This window comes from Thermobia domestica, chromosome 4 (genome assembly GCF_964235325.1).
Source record: "Thermobia domestica chromosome 4, izTheDome1.hap1.1, whole genome shotgun sequence".
Taxonomy (NCBI): domain Eukaryota; kingdom Metazoa; phylum Arthropoda; class Insecta; order Zygentoma; family Lepismatidae; genus Thermobia; species Thermobia domestica.
In genome coordinates, this window is record NC_137457.1 from 202259792 (window position 1) to 202277440 (window position 17649).

At 35.2% G+C, this 17649-nt stretch overlaps 1 protein-coding gene across 1 annotated transcript in view; it reads left to right on the top strand.

Moving 5' to 3' along the window:
- Positions 1–17649, top strand: part of LOC145683014 (uncharacterized) — an 832861-nt gene that overhangs the window by 782718 nt on the left and 32494 nt on the right. The window contains exons 14-15 of the mRNA XM_081754367.1: positions 11055–11284; positions 13964–14152. Coding sequence (XP_081610493.1) covers positions 11055–11284; positions 13964–14152 — 419 coding nt within the window. The remainder of the gene's footprint in view (positions 1–11054; positions 11285–13963; positions 14153–17649) is intronic.

Below are 17649 nucleotides of genomic sequence, written 5' to 3' on the forward strand. Positions count from 1 at the left end.
GTACAGCGGCTTCTGTCCCATTGTTGAGACCGCACCGTCACTGGAAAGCCTGTAAAGAGAAGTAGGATGCAATACTCGTGGTCCAGCTACAACGCAACCTTCTGTAATAGAAACTCCGATGCCGGTCAATAGTCAGTAGAGGTGGTTTGAAATCGAACACAACCAGTGGTGGAAACACGGCGTTTCCTAGATACGTGCCACATTCAAATTTGGCTCAATATAAATGAACTAACCTTTGTATCTATGCCGTGGGTACTGCTAAAGGCACGTAAATCGGTTATCGGAATTTCATTTTCATAATTTCAAAATTTTGCGTCCGGAAGGGATGTGTGTAGTAGGCCTATAATTCGAAAGGTTGACTCATTCCAAATATAATGATAGACAAAACGTAATTAGGGTAGAAACAGTAGCTTCCTAAGTAAAAGTCTAAAATTTCATCTTAAAAACCGTGAATATAAAAGGGTTAAAGAACTGGGTTATGCATTTTAAACTTAACAAATGTTCTCTAATTATTTAGAACACATTCGTGTAAGGTGGTAAAGAGCTTTCATTCAATGGAACTGCGCCAATCTTTTGTAAATACTCTGTATATGTGGCTTAAAGAAGTGATAAAGTATGGACTCATATCCCGTCTGTGTGTTCAAACTCATTTAGTCTTGTAGTAAGGTCTAGAAAGAAAACTTGCCCTAAGTTTAGTACAGGAATCAACAAAAGTACTTACACACGCTGAATGTAAAGGGAATGTGTTTTGCTGTTTCTCAAGATTGATCTGTTCATTTCGAAGACATAATCAAATATATATTCCCAGATAAAGATATATTCAATCTCTCTGGAAACTAAATAAATGAACAAATTTGTAATATATATATATATATATATATATATATATATATATATATATATATATATATATATATATATATATATATATATATATATATATTTATTTATTTATTTATGATGAGACTGAAGTCAATCATGACAGCTTATGAATGATATTTAAATGATAAGTTCAATATGGCCAATCGTCCATAAGCCCACTACAACATTTACATGTTCTCAGAAGAATACTCGTGTTCTGGCTGATCTTATACTTGTGCAAGTATGTACTTCCAGCTGCATAGAAGAAAGACCCAAGATCATAGTGGCCAATCATCTTTATGAAAGCTGCTGGTCGGACAACAGTCGAGCATTGTAACAGTAGAGTCAGTAGTCAGTGTCACTCAAATACTGCCAGTTATACTACCCTTAGAACCAGTGGTGTTATTCTAATTTTTAACCGATTCTTTATATATATATATATATATATATATATATATATATAGAGAGAGAGAGAGAGAGAGAGAGAGAGAGAGAGAGAGAGATATCGGATGTTCTAAAATAGTACCCACGGACCACAGAGCACTAGCCTACATGCCAAAATAAAGCGAAAATGCTATATGATGGTATGATCTCCGGTGTCTCCTTCAGCCGCAATGCGGAATCAAGATTTCACAATGTGATAACGTCGCCGATTAACTTGGAGCCTTTAACATTACTATACGAATACAACAAACAGTTGAATTGATTGCTACACTAATAAGTAATGCTAGTGTCAATCAATATTGACTTTAGCTGCCATCTAAAGTCGATATAACTATTTGATATATTTGTAAATCTAATCTATGATTCTTTATTATTATGGTTTTTTATATATAATAGGGTAGATCGGGTTATTCACGAACACTTAAGCTTTGATTATAAATAACTCTTTTGTTTTTACAGATAGAGTCATTGCCCCTATGATGGCCACTGTAACGTTGTTTGCTCGATAACATGCAGGATATTGCAACGATACTCACGAAAAGTTGTGTACGCGAAGTGACACACTTCAACCATACACAGCCACAGGAAACAAAAAACACACTCAGTATATCCTAAGTTATTACAAAAAAACTGAAAGGATGCAAAGTGTCCATCATTGAAACACACGCTCCATTGATGGCCACATGTATGCTCCTAATATGGCCACATTAAGATCTGCCTATTTTCCCTTCTACTAAGATCGAAAGAACGAATAAATTGTGTGAACAAATAAGAAGAATGTTATTTCCATCGTATATTATTGTTATGACGTTATATTATTCACAACATACACATGGACATACACAACAATTGGACATCCTGGCGTATATAGTTGGGTAAATGATAGACAAGCTAGGCTACAAGTATTATATGTAAGGGCTAACTACTAAATAGGGTCTAACACAAACTACTAATTAACTAAGATATTGGACATGGGCTAACTACAGAAGTAATACATCACTTATATAGGTTACCTACTCATCATTTATAATTACATCATTTATATAGGTTACCTACTCATCAAAGCAGTCACCACAAAAATATTTAGTTTTTGTCATTCGACCGTATGATTGAGTACAGATTTCATGTACCCAAGCACTACAAAATTTATATTGAATCCAGATTTTAGCATCTCCAGAGTCATCATAATAATAACCGTTACACTGTCCACAAAAATCTTCTTTCCTTGCCTTAGATGATTCCCTAGTCAACACGCGAGTAGAAGGCCTAACCTTAAACATGTCCGATGTATCGTTGGAAGTCTTAGTATTGGTGGGTCTATATTCCTGACGATGAAGAGATCTAGAAAACTTAGGTTTTGTAGCCACACCACGTGATTTTCTTTCTTTTAGGTGTTGGATTTTGGACGGAGATAATGGATTGTAAATAGCATTACCATGTGGCCTCTTTCGGTTGGTAGGCTACACTTGAGAGATTGGCAAAATATCTTCAAATGTCACTTGTCGTTGTTCATCAGGTTGTGTATGAATAGTCGTACAATTAATATCATTAGGCAAATTCACAGATCTGGGTGCCGGTGGTGAGTCAGATACAGTGGATGTGCTGGGTTGAGGAGAGCTGGTTTAATTGCATCGTTGACTATCTTTACTACATTCCTCTTGTTGTTGGTTTCCGAATGGTTCCATGTGAGTCTCTGTGTCCACAGAACAAGAATCGTCACTGAAAGCATATCCTTCTGGAGGAATCTTATCAGGATTGATTGGAAAAATCCCACATGCTTCGAAGTCTCTGACACCGTTAGATACAGTCGCTGCTTGCGACCAGGCTTCGAAGAACACAGCTGGGAAAGCTCTCTTAGTGAAAGCTTCTGAAGGATGGCGTCTTTTCCGAATGTTAGTTGCCTGGTTATAATAGTGTTTTAAAGGTTTCATTTATTTCTCATCATCACCGTCTCATTTAGCCTAACCGACATGACCGTGGGACGTAAAACTTAAAGATTTCATTTCATTTTTGCATTCTGTTTTGTGGAGGGATCTCTGCATCCTTTCTCTGGATCCGCCCTCGCTTAGAGATTAATGCTATCGATAATACAAGCAGGTCTGATTCCACAACCCAGTCAAAACGTTTCTTACTTGTATGGTTAATAACGATGTAGATTAAAACTATTTCTCTAAATGCTGACGTTCCAAGTGGAATTTTGTTTTAAATCTGATTTTGCTAATTTACATACAAATTCTTATTCTATATGCATCTCTACTTAAAGGAAACGCCAAATCTCTTGACTTTTAGGGCGTGGTCTCCTTCATAAGGCTAGCCAATTACAGAGATAGTAGCATTGACTCACTTCACGCATAAACTTGAAACGGCACTTCGAAAAAGATGTTTCAGTCACATACTAACATACAAAAAAATCTGACAACGTCGCAAATGGCAATCGCCAAACGTCAAGAGATTTGCCGTGGATCAGCATAGAATGGCCTTCATATATAACTGTTGACCCTATTATCTGAGTATTGCAATAATTTAGTAACAGGAAAAAAAAAAATGCTCACTATACTTTTCACTTCTGGAAAGTCTGACGCCAGCGTTTGCTTCTGCGCTGGTGAATCTCCAGGTTGCGTAAGTCATTAAATGAATGATTTTGTACTTTCCAGTGTCAGTAGACGGGGCGATGGCTCTGTGCCAATGATGGCCACGCCTAACTTCTCTGGCCATCATAGGAACTAAACTTTGTGGCCGTCATTGGCAAACACACTTGTTTAATTCACCATCGACGAGAGGGCAGATCACTCTAAATCTACAGCTAGGCTTTCGTGTTTTACCAACTAGAAGAAAGGTTAAAGCGACACCAACAATATTGTTTACAAAAAACACACTTAACTAGACATGCATCCCTGTTGAACCTACTCAAATGTTATAAGAAAGTATTAAAACATGCATATTTCTCAAAACGTTGTGTGTACGAGAGTTAATACTTACATTTCAACGATGACAATTTCATCTCGAAATCAGCGTGGCTCTCTTCATTTACAAAACTCACAATTAGCGACGTTCTGTTATTACTGCTGAAATTACGCGATTGTGGCCATCATAGGGGCAATGACCCTACAATTAAGATTTCTTGTGTATAGAAAGCTTGGAGTCTTTCCTCTTTACTAAAGTGCAGAGAAAAGTTAAAAGTAACATTCTTCAACAAATCAGTGAGATGTTTTAAAAATGTACCTATGATTCCTTTAAACTTCCCTTTATGAAAGAAACAGAATGCATTAAAATACATTAAAAAAATACCGTAATTTAATATTTAAATCTTTAATAAGAACTATAATTACAAACATAACTAATAAATAGAGCAAATAATAAATATAGCAAACTTTTCTAATTAATAAAGCTTATTACCAAGACATGATCTATTTCCCAAACCAATTTCATTAACTTATTACTTACTTCTCAATAAAGAAAACAATTTTAAAAATTTTGATAATTTATTTCACACCATGAGGCAATCCCGCCCGAATATTCCGGGGTAATGGTCCGGGCAGGGACGGCCTTAGGTGGTGCGGGGCCCAATTGGAAACATTTTGCGGGGCCCCAGGTTTACAACTAACTTCTGTACCAAGGTCTGTAAAACCAATATATATTCTGGTGAAAACATTCACCCTCCTCATTGCTTATAGCAGCTAGTTTTTGAGAGAAATAACAAAAATGGGAATGCAAATAGTGAGTGAATAAATTTTAAAATACATTTTTCCTCCTTTTGCCTACCAATTTTTCAAGAAGGTTGTGTACCAGTATTTCAGTTTTCTTCTGTTACAAGTAAACTTATCGATGTCGAAATCTCAGAGAAATGTGCAATAGCAAGAAAGAAGCGTAAGCCAAATTTAAAGTGCTTCCATCCACAAAGACGGCCGTAGTGGCCAAAATCCTGATCGATCAGAATAAGCCATAACAGTGTGTTTCAAATTTGAAAATTTCATTTTATTTGCAAAACGGGTAAAGGGATGAAAAACAAAAAACACATTAACCGACACCGGGAGGAAGTAGACATCTATTTGAGGGTATGCTTATTATAACCGCCATCTTGTATCTCGCTCGACTTTTTTAAATAGGAAGGGGGTCATGTAATATACCAAATTGAGCTGGAATTTTACGAGAAATACAATGGTGAAGTCTAAGTTTCCATAAGTTTATATTTGTAAGACATAATGAAATGCACATTGAGATAAATTCGTTAACTCAAAGATTTCTTAACAGCTGTATCTTTTTAAAAATAATTCAAGTCAGGAAAACCTAATGTACTCTAGTAAGAACATCGCAAGTAGCTACTTATGAAAGATATAATCAGCTTGAAGTCGTTCTCGACTGCAGACAAAATGAAATGGTGATCAGAGCCGTAACTAGAGAGTTCGGCGCCCCTACGCTCACCTTACCAAGTTTCTTTTATTTTTATTTTTATTTTTTATTTTATTTTATTTTACATACAAGGGAAGCATCTTCCGTTGTTATACCTAGGTACTACACTGAATAGCTGCTTGGACAGATCATTGCAACGACCAAATGCGATTATTGCGTATTCTTTTACAAATAAGAACTGTTTTCAAGAAGTTTATTTTTTTACTTTTTTTGTTTGTTAAACTTGACTAAACTATCTTTGATTATATACAAATCCATTTGAAGAACAGTTATAGAAATTTACAACTATTTGCAACGTTTCGAAATGAATGACTGATTTAATTTCCAGTAATAATTGTAAACTTTCGTAATTTTATTCTGTATGTGACCACACAAGTAACATTTTAATTTTGATTCTTTTACGGCAAAGAATATTTTGTGAAATGTAACGGAAATTCAGAAGGAGCCTTATTTGTGAATTTCTCAATATTGATCGATGGAGGTGAAAATATGTTTAATGTTTGTATTTAAAATTCAGTGTACAGTTTGGCTGCTACATATGTTTGAAATATAGTAATTACTTAATTTCTTAACGAATGAAAGTTCTGAATTTAACTTTACTTATTCTTAATTAACATATTAAAAATACACTAACATCTACACTCCCATACATGAGACCCATGAGACGATCACTAAACTTAAGGAACTGAATATATATATATATATATATATATATATATATATATATATGTGTGTGTGTGTGTATGTTTTGTATATATGTAGATATATAAAAGTCGTCGATACGTATGCACAAAAAGAAATCTGGTACTGATCAGTCTTCGAAAAAACGAAATTCGTTTGATTAAGTTCCAACCCTTAAGCCCCTATTCTACAACTGCTTCAAGTTCGTTAATGTTATTATTCCCCTTCTTTAATTTAATTTTTAATATTCCCGCACAAACAGCAGCATGTGTGTACCTCTTTACGCCTCTCATTTCCATACCTTCATTCTCATCGTCGCGTTGTAATTAATCCGATTGAGTAGAAAAGCGTGACGAACTCATCACCATCAAAAAGCCGAATGCGTATTTCAGACTTTGACCGTTTCTTATTTTCAAAACACTCCTGCGTAGGCTAAGTCACTACTCGACACCTTGTATATCACATTGTCATTAAGAAATCATATATAATAACTTTTATTATATATAATATTAGCTACATATTATATATATATATATATATATTATATATTATATATAACTTTACCTAGGTATATCATATATCATAAATCATAATAAGTAAAAACTTGTTGTGAATCATTGAAATGTTTGGGTTGCGAACGAAGCGAGCAAGAAAATTTTTACTAAATCTATTTCTTTGCAAACCGAAAGAGGGTGCCAATACTTTTTCGGGGTGACGCATCGTTTACTCATTTCCCACACTTTTCCTTTCTTCATACTCGTTCGGCGCTCGCTTGCTATCAGCGCCCGGGGAAACAGCCCCACCCACCCCCTAGGCTATGGCTCTGATGGTTATGAGGCGATCACAAACCTTAAGGAACTGATGGAAAATGGATGACATATTTTCCACTGGATTATTTGAGTTAGAAGACAAACCTTCATAAGCAGCCACCTATTCAGTATGCACTAGTATACATTCCGTTTTCCTGACTTGATTTTTTAAATAAATAAACAAAAATAAAAATTAAAAGCAATACATCCACGGGATTTTTCGCAGGAGAGGGCAAAGTTCGTTCTCAGGTTTTGTATTTTTAATATAGATATAAAAAGAGAAATGATATGCAAAGAAGTCGCACTGAGGCTGATTTATTTGATACCATCTCGGTATTCACGGAAGTATCACATAATCAGTAAGAACACCAGGAACTTTAACTTAGTGGGGTGTTCAAAACGAAAGAGGGAGCGCACCCAGAATAATTATATACATTTTTACACAAACTCAAAGAAAACAATATTTTTATTCCCAGGAGTGTGTGTAAGGAAATTTGGGGGAGTATTAGGGGTGTTGGAGGTATGCAGAATACTCCATGGACATAATATCTATTTTTACAACAGAAGTTGTAAACGTATAAAAATATAGAAACTACTGCAGCATTAAATTAAGAAAATATTTACTTATGCCCGGAAACTTAATACAAACTATTCATTTACTTGTTAGGGAGAGGCCCTTGTGGAGTTCATGAATGTATCTGCTGCAATACGTTGTTGTATGTACTCGACAACCAAAAGTAGCAGAGCCATCTTAACGGTAACGTAGCCACTTGGCCGGGGGCCCCACGAGCAGAACGGCATGTATTAATTATATGTATTAGGAGCAAAATTTAGTCATAGGGACCAAAACACACTTGTTTGGTCTGGTGCCTTATATGCTATTAAAACGGCACTGGAGAGTTTATTAGACTGGTCAGTAGAGTAGACGGCACTAGCGCGGGGCCCCCATAGGCGCGGGGCCCGATTGTGTGCAATCGGTCCAATCGGCTTAAGGCCGGCCCTGGATCCGGGGCATTATGTCTGGCATTTTCCCATGAGACGCCATTTTATTATTAAAGTTGAAACTAATTGTTGACCGCATTGAGGCTATTTAGATTACAAAGAACTAATGCTCAAATATAGGGGAATATATTGCCTTATCCGTAACAATATATATAAGAGCCAACTTTGTGGCCTCGCGTAGCGTAGTCGCTAACGCTCTCGCCTTCGGTGCGAGGGGTCCCGGGTTCGATTCCTGGTGGAGGCACTCGGTTGAAAAAGTGTAAAAACGCTTTTTCAGGCCAGTCACAGGTTTTCCTGGGTTTTTCTCATTCACATCAGGGTGGTACCTAACTTATAGGTCCCAGGCCGCTTCCTTCCTTCCCCAATTCTTTCTTCCTTCCCTTCCCCCTGATAGTGTGCTCGCTGAGGGACGTCATCCCTCAAACGAGCTAAATGGCCATAAAATGCCGAGCCCAGAAATCTAAATCCTAAATCCCAAGAGCCAACTTACCTTGCCCAGATTGTTGAATCAATGTTATAAGTGAATCGACAAAAACAACAAAACGTCTTCTTAGCAATCCGCTCAGCTGTCTGTTACCAAATTTATGCTACACTTTTCCAGGTTTCTCTGCTAGCGTGCAGCAAAATCGTCTGTTTTCCAACAAACTTCCTTGGGCGTAAAGTTGGGTGTTCGGCACTACACCAGTGTTCGCGAATGCCCCGGTTTCCCCTGTATATAACAGAGAGATAGAAAGAGAGAGGAAGAAGGAGGGAGACAAATCTCTTAGAAAACAAAGAAACGAACCATACCCTTGTTTTTTTGATAAAAAGCAGTTTTATTTTTTTACTGAACACTACAAGTGACAAGTAGGAACCTACACAGCATCCTAATACAAGGTAGTATGACGAAATAAGGTAACACTTCGAAAATGTTGGAAACGAATTATTCGATATGGATGGTTATCAAAAAGTATTGGAAAGACTTTAATCCAGTAATGGATCGACAATTATTTATAATGGTATGTATGTGTTTCAAATATAAATAACCCTCACCACTACATTCATGTGATCTCAGTTCTCTTTCTTGATTTCTGAGCATTTGAGATAAAGAAATAAACGCTAATACCTTGTTCTGAGAAATCATACGTTTAACTCTGTAGCTGTAAGAATGTCTGAAAACAAAGATAGTTAAACTAAAATTTACTGTTCCTGAGTATAAATGGATAAAATTTACTGTTATGTTTGGGTTCTCCTATTTTAACAACCGAATTCGACCTATTTTAACAACCGGTTCTAGCAAACCGGTGCGAACCAGCTGAATAGCACCACTGTTTATAAATTCATTTACATGCAAATATAATCTTAATCGATTAATAGAATGAAAGACGAAAGCAACACATTGTCTCTTCCTGATGCAAAAATATGCCCATTGACTAAATTCCAGACTCTAGTCCAGGTTATCCTCACTAAAGTGGTGCAGCAACGTATTGACGTTGGCGCTATGCGTGTAAATGCCAAACACAATTCTTTGTTGACGTTCTCCATTAAAAAATAACACAAGTTTTTTTTTTTAATTTTAAGGAACCTTACTCCATATGGCTAGCACCGCCTCATTATATACGTTCACAGATGCCTCATATTGTGTTTGCACATCACAGAGCTGATCTGAATCGCACTAACAATGGACGGTCGCTGACTGAATTTTTAACTAGGCAGGCCACTAGGAAAAACATTCCCGTCTTCTCGTCTGCTTCATAAGACAAGAATCTTTAAAATTAAAAAAAAAAGAAAAGAAAGAAAGAAAAAGAAAATAAAAGAAAGAGAACCATACAACCTCACTTTTGCATCACCCTGTATGTGAAATAGATTTTGAATAAAGACTACAATACAATGATGAGATGCGTAATATATTGGTATAATAAGACAAAATACTTGAATACACACTGGTGGAAGCGCATTAATGCACTATACACCCCGAGTATATTGTCTGATTCTAAAAAAAAAAAAAAATAAAAAAAAAATAAAAAAAAAATCAACACATTGTTCAACTTTAAACCTAATCAGCACAACAGAACATGTTTTCACATTTCCCTTTAGAGATCTACATCAGCAAAATATAGCTAGTGCATTCGTGTCGTTCTTCATCCTGTCCTCCAACCTTATCTTCCACCAAAACAGTCTCCATACTTCCAAGGCAATCCAGCGCGCTGTATTCGGTACATACCTTCTATCCTGGCTTACTAGGACCCGAACGTAAGCCCTACAAAACACGTGTAGAACATACTCGGATGGAACTTGACGGACAGTATGATAGGATCAGGATCAATACCACATACTACCAGCACCTTCACCTTGTATATCAACTTGGTTTAGGTACTGTTGGAGCACTTTCTACTGGTTTAGTGACTAGTGCGTACCCCTTTGGTGCTCGTGACCCTCGGTTCGAATCGTGGTGGGAGAGCATTAAAATTTAAACGTATTACAGGGTTTAGATTCTTTTCTAAACTATAGATCCACGCCCCATATTGTCTTGATGTTGAAAAGGGACGCTAAATTTGAACAGTCTAATAAACTAACATATACTGTTGGCTGTTGTTAAGTAAACAATGCATACTACAATGAATACAATACATTATGTTTTCACGAACATAATGCAAAGGTTAGGAATGAATTTTTATTATGAAATATTTGTGTTCTTCCTATTTGAATATTATTTTTATAATTAAATTTAAAATGTCTTTTTTATGTGAAAAGAATCAGATACATTGTAATCCTTTTTGTTGGCCTCCTTTTACATGGAATGACATTTCAAATGATTAATTTAAGTAATACTGCCATTACGATATTAACTACGCTTTCCTTCCAAAGGTTCAGACACATTAGAACTGGAGGTTGCTCGCACATGCAATGTGTTAACTCCTGTGGTTAGAGAACCAGGAGCTGGTTCGCCGCTGTATTCGGGATTCCTTTGGAAGCTGGGAGGAGGAGGAGGAGGCATGGGCGCCAGCAGCAGTAGTGGTCAAGGAGGAAAGAAGTGGTTTCGACGCTGGTTTTGCCTTAAGAGAGATAATTGCCTGTACTATTACAAGTCTGAAGGGGTGAGTAGGCACACAATGAACTCAAGAGCACATTTCTGTAATTTTACTATTTACAGTTTTCTGATATATATAGTGCAATAGATATAGATAACAGTACCATAAATACTCTTGTATTTAAATCATAACCAAACCTGTCTTGTGTGCTCAAAATATTTAAGTTCGAAGGTTAATATTTTACAGGAACCTAAGATTACCCCTAATTCACTATTTCAACCATACGCTGTTTTAAATATAAAAGCATTATCTTATTCAAGTTTTTTTTATCTCATAAATTGTAAAATTAGATTGTCGCTAGATTTACAGTTATCCAATAAGTATAATCCAATAATCTCTAGTATCTGCAACTTTTACCTCGTCTACAGGTGCTATTTAAAGGAGATTCTTTTCTAAGTTTACTTTATTTTTCTAAATAAAACTTGTGACTATATTTTACCGTATCATAATTTATTATTTGTTCTAAATACTACCATACATTATAATATGCTTATACTAACATGTGTTCATTCAGTATTTATTTGCGAAATTCCAAATAACGTGTATTGCATATTTTAGACATACTGAATGGACATCGTATCTAGTAGCGGCAAAAGTTTTAGTGTATGAAAAGATAATAACTTAATATAAAGTAATATCCCGTACATTGGTCAATAGTGTTGATAATAATTTGGTGTTTGTATTATAGATAAACTAATTTGACTATTAACACTTTCAGATTTTACAGCTGATTTCTGTACTAATAAATTATATGTTTATAGTTATATCTTTAATTGTCGAGAATAATTTATTAATTGTTGTTTAATTACGTAATATGGAGTTAAGTAAGAAGTTGCTGACTATATGTATAACTAATGTATTAATGATGTATGGGATAAGCAAATCACTAGTCACATTTGTTATATATTTACATATATCCTGTGAATATACCTCATGTTTACTTTTGAAATTCTTCTATAGTCTTATCTTTCTCGTCCTCTGTGTCTTAGCTTATCCTTTAGACACTTGAATACAACTGGAGACATGCATCAGATCTAGACTTATGCTACTTTCTTTTTCCCTTCACTATACATGCGAAGTTTATACCTTTCTTGTTTAATTCCTCTTTTATTACAGATGTTTCAAGCATGTTATTGCTGATATGCACTGTATTTAAACAATAATAATGCAGGTTATTTTTCCCTCTTTCTTTTACAGCTTGTCATATACTGTATACTTGTGTATACTTTTCAGAGAAACTTTTGGTTTAATTGTTATTATTACTGACAAGTTGAAAAAGTATATGTACACCACTTCTCTTGAGCAAGCATATCTTTCTTTTCTTTGTATTTATTGAATTTGCTATTACTGACATTACTCAAAATGGGAATGTTTGTTTTAATTTCGTTTAATGTTCATACGTCCACTTTTTTCCTGTTTGTTTTAGCTCTCGCTTCAAAGAAATTACTAGATGTCGTTTTATTTGTATAGGTAACATCTGATTTGGTAAATAGGTACAGTGGTTTTTATATATAATCATTGATTCAGATAACATTTTAATAAATCAAATGTAAATATGTTTTTTTTTTTTCTCCTCATGGTATACTATTCATTGAAAGTACTTTTTGTGTGTGAGTAAATGAAGAAATATCCTCTGGGAAAAAATGGAAGTTGAATTTAATTTTCTGTATTTAATATCCTAAACTATTTATATTACGATATGTATTTCAAGAGGGTGTACAGTCCTTATCAGTGACGAATAATTGCGTCGGATGTATAGGTTTTATAATTGAGAAAATTTAAAGGAACAACTTTGATTAGAAATAGGAAAGGTCCTACTTATAATTCTAATAAAGTAACTTGACACTATGTTTTAGAAATATATTAAATGTAATTATTAATATTCAGTTATTGCTTTTTCCACAAAAGAATTCTTTGAAGAACGCTTTTTTTCTGTTTATTCATTCTATATTTGAAAATAGAGTATGTGAATACATTGGATTATGATTTATGATTTACTGACTTTCTAAAACATATTTTTCCATATACCGTTATTAAGAAGAATCATTACGATTAGTATATTATTTTATGTAGAACTATTTTCCTATTTTAAGCATACTTTATATTATAGAAATAAACGGGATCTAGGAAGATGAAATGAAAGCATTGGCGGAGTTATGGGGGGCATTGCCCCCCAAGTTTTTGACAAAAGATAAAAATGCCGCCTATAAGATGGCCACCTACCAAGACCTCCGAGACCAATCAAGAAGTCTGCCCCCACTTCGCCCCCCCTTCCCCCAGCAGACAATTCCTAGCTCCGCCTATGAATGAAAGGTGTACTTGTTTGATCTTAGGTCCAACTCCAATACCTCCCTCATGACTATATAGTTAGCGTATGTGCTTTCCACGCGGAAAATCCGAACTCAGTTCCCGGTGAGTACTCATGTGGTTCGGATCCTACATTCAGCTATAGTTTTTCTGTAGCCTAAATGAAGAAAAGTGAGTTAAATTCCCAACCAATCAACAATCAAGGTTCTCACTTCCCAGATAAATGCGTTCCCAATCTCGCTAAAGTCAGAGTGACTTAAACTTCTTCAAACGTCGCTTATTTTCTTACTTGTGTAACTTACGCTGACATATATGTCGGGATAATTGGATGTCGTGCTTTGATAATAATTTATGCGAAAACTTCTTTTTCTTTTAAAGGAGTCACAACCTCTGGGAGCCATTATGTTGCTCAACTATTCGGTAGCAAAGGCACCAGAATCTTCTCGTGCATTTGCGTTTACTGTTAGCAAGAGTGGTGCAGCTGCACTTCAGTTGGCAGCTGAGAACGAAGAATCTCTCACGAGGTGGATTGCCGTCATCAGCCATGCGATTGATAGAAGTGCACAGGTAAAATTAAAGCATGAATAAGTATTTCTAAGTAGTATTTGTTTGAGTGTCTATTAACAATCCTTTAACCTCTATGGACTCAATGACCTATAAAAACAAGTAAATTAACATATTCTGGAAGTTCCAATATTCCTTTCTGTTATTTTAATAGGTTACTAAAATGTCGGAAAAATCTTTAACAAATCTAGCTTACCATATTAATAGGAGTTTAGGCCAACTTTACTCTATAGCATAACTTGTATTCATCATGTAATTGAGACATTACTTGTGAATCGTTCTTAGTGGACCATTCTTCACGTAGTGTAGCATCCGGTTGCATCAGCGATGGTAGCGGAGTAAATCTGCATCGGAAGCGCTGCTCTAAGACTTGGATGCTCAAGTTTTAGTATTCAGGGGATTAAGAGAGGGGTTGCTGATCTATCTAAAACCATACCTAAAGAAGTGTGGCTGAGTGTATTGGCGCATTGTCACCTTGGAAGATTACATTCTTGTTAGAGAACACCAATCATTCCAATAACGGCAAACTACGGCCCGCGTCCCACTAAAAGATTCTATTCGGTCCGCAACATGACATCTAATCTAACGAATGAAAAGTATATTAGGGCTACTTCGAAAGAGTTGTACTAGAAACATACTGACAGCTGAGCATTTAACTTCACTTTTGAGAATTAATGTATCCCAGTTCTAATCAAATTACAGGAAACTTCAATCATTAGTAGGGCCTACTATTGCAAGAATTGTATAAAATTTACTGTTGTTGTTTTGGATTACATTGACTTGCTTAAGCTGTTTTCTATTCCTCGGCCTTCTCCTAGATAAGTTTGCTCACACTGATTTATACCACAGGATGCACTTAGTCACCTAATATGTCTACATAACCACCAATAGTAATTCGTCCTTTCCGAGTAATAATAAGACTAACGGAACGTCACGAAATTGCGGCCCAAATCAGCACTGAGCCGCAGCCATGTTTAGCGTTAGTGAGTAGGTACACAGGAATATACGCTTCTTTAGACGTCCTCATAAGGCCGTGTAATTCTGTGAAGTAAACGTATGAGTAAAAAAATGTATTGGACAACTCATTTCCAGAACAAGCTACAGGTAGTTCGGAAAAAATAAGCAAACAAAAAAAAAAAAAAACTTTAGGCAATGAATCCTCATACGAAAACATTAAATAATATTATAGACCAACATTGGTGCACAAAGACATCATTTCGAAGTTACAACCTACCTAAAATTGGTTAGAATTATATAAAAATACTCATAACTAAACAAAGAAATATCGGATGAAGATCAAACAAAAAGAACATAGCAGTTATTTTGTGCCTAGATTAATTAGTGTCAGTCAATATGGAATGTGTGCCAATGTTCAATTTCTGATCTATCATTTTTCGTTTCTAGCAGATCTCATGAATCTTTTCTATATTTCGAGGTTAACCTTGTCACCGCTCTTGGCCTATATCCACTCGCATATTAATGGAATCTAGACTTGAAATAAGCAGTATGTTCTTTCATCTGATCTTCATCCAACACTTCCTTCTCAAGTTATCATCCTTCATTTTATCGTCTTAACCAATTTTCAGCTGGCTATAGTTGGGAATTAAGACGTGTGCATTAATGATGTTCTAATTTTTATTTATTTATTTTCATATAAGCATTCACTTCCTTAAGTTTTTTGGTATTGTTTCTGATCACCTTGTGTATATCGTTTGCGAGATGTCGATATATCGGGTGAATAACGTAATATCTGATGTGCGTGGTTGCATACCACTCATATGGAGGTAGTAGTAAAGAAAGTAGGACAAACTCTGGGAGATAATTCTTAGATCAAAACCAACACGGACATCCGTATGCGCAGAGGTTCTTAGTGTATGTGAAACTAATGAGTGAAAATAGTGTAATTACATTATGAATCGCGATCTACTCAAAGAGTAAACAATACAAACATTAAATTTTCTGACAGACATAGTTATTTTCTTTGATTGAGTGATTTTAAAAATATATTTCTTTTTTAAAAGAAATAAAAGAGTAGGCTTATACACGTGATAGTACAGTATACATAAATATTTACAACAAACAGATATCTGCAAAGTACGATTCTTGTCATCCCATGCAATACCATATCAATTAATGAAACTAATGAAGACAGTAAAGTTTCATGAAAATACATGGTTATTGTAAATGATCTTCCTGATTTCAATTTTTAATAACTCAAGTTTGTTTATTCGCAGCTACATACATCTTATGTTAAAATGAAAGAAAAAACTCAGTTTTTTTGTTTTAAAGATACTCACTATGAGTGCTTTTTGTAATTTTTCGTATATCAATCCGATAGTTTAATTCTTGCCATATTTTTTTCCAACATCTCAGAGTCAACAGATACAACAGTTTCTTGAATGCGTACTCGAAGTTCAGGTAAATTGTTAAGCAGAAGTGGCCGATACATTTGTTTTATAATATAATCCCCCCCACACACACACAAAAAAAAAAGCACGGGCAACCAGGGTGGCTAAGGAAGCACAACTTGATCTCCACTATCACACCTTATTCATTGATATCAGAACCTTTTGAGTTCCCACCTGACATCCCAATGTCAATGTGGGGATACCCATCCTGCTGGAAAATAACATTTTCATGTCCCCTCTCAGCTACGGGAAAAGCCATATCTCTAAAATGTGAAGGTAGGAATGTTTATTTACAGTGTTCTCCTTGAAAAACATAAAGTCATACACATTTTACGGGTGTCAGCACAAAACACGTTGATCTTAGGAGAATACGTTTACGTTTACAGACCTGCAACCATCTGCTGAGCTGTGTTGCAACTGATGGAGAACAATATCTGAGCATTTGTGTTTGGATGTAGCTAGTTAACATATTAGAGCAGGGTATAAAGATTAGATTCCAAGCTTTACTGTTAATTAATCTTCCCGTTGCATACCTCTACGTTGGTTTACTGTATGTCACATGATCAAACATACTGTATTTTCACTCTACTTTCTCTGGAAATGAATGAAACAGCATATATATACAAGTAAATGTGAATGGCGCGAAAGAACTATAGATGATATGTGACCAAATCAAATTTTACTTTTGTTTATTGGTTATTTATTTTTACTTATTTTAATTTGAAGAGAAAATAAAAAAAATCATTTCCAGTGGTTGTATAGCAAACTTACAAACATATGCATCAGTCAACTTTCAAGATTTTTAAAACTCTTATTAAGCAAGTCGAGAAATACGCTCTCTTCTTGCCTAAAAAACTTTTCTACCACTACCCGGACGCCGGAAACTCACATGTTTTACTTCTATAGTCGCAATAATCTCCTGTATTTCAACTATCATTGCTTTCATTTCTTTCTTGTTCTTCTCTCTTACCATTTAGTTTGACTCTCTATTGTTCACAGCTTCTCCTGTCATTTTCTAACATGTTAAATTTTTCCTGTCATTTGACAAATAAGAACAACATGATCTGTGAACCAAATACCTTAACTCTTTTA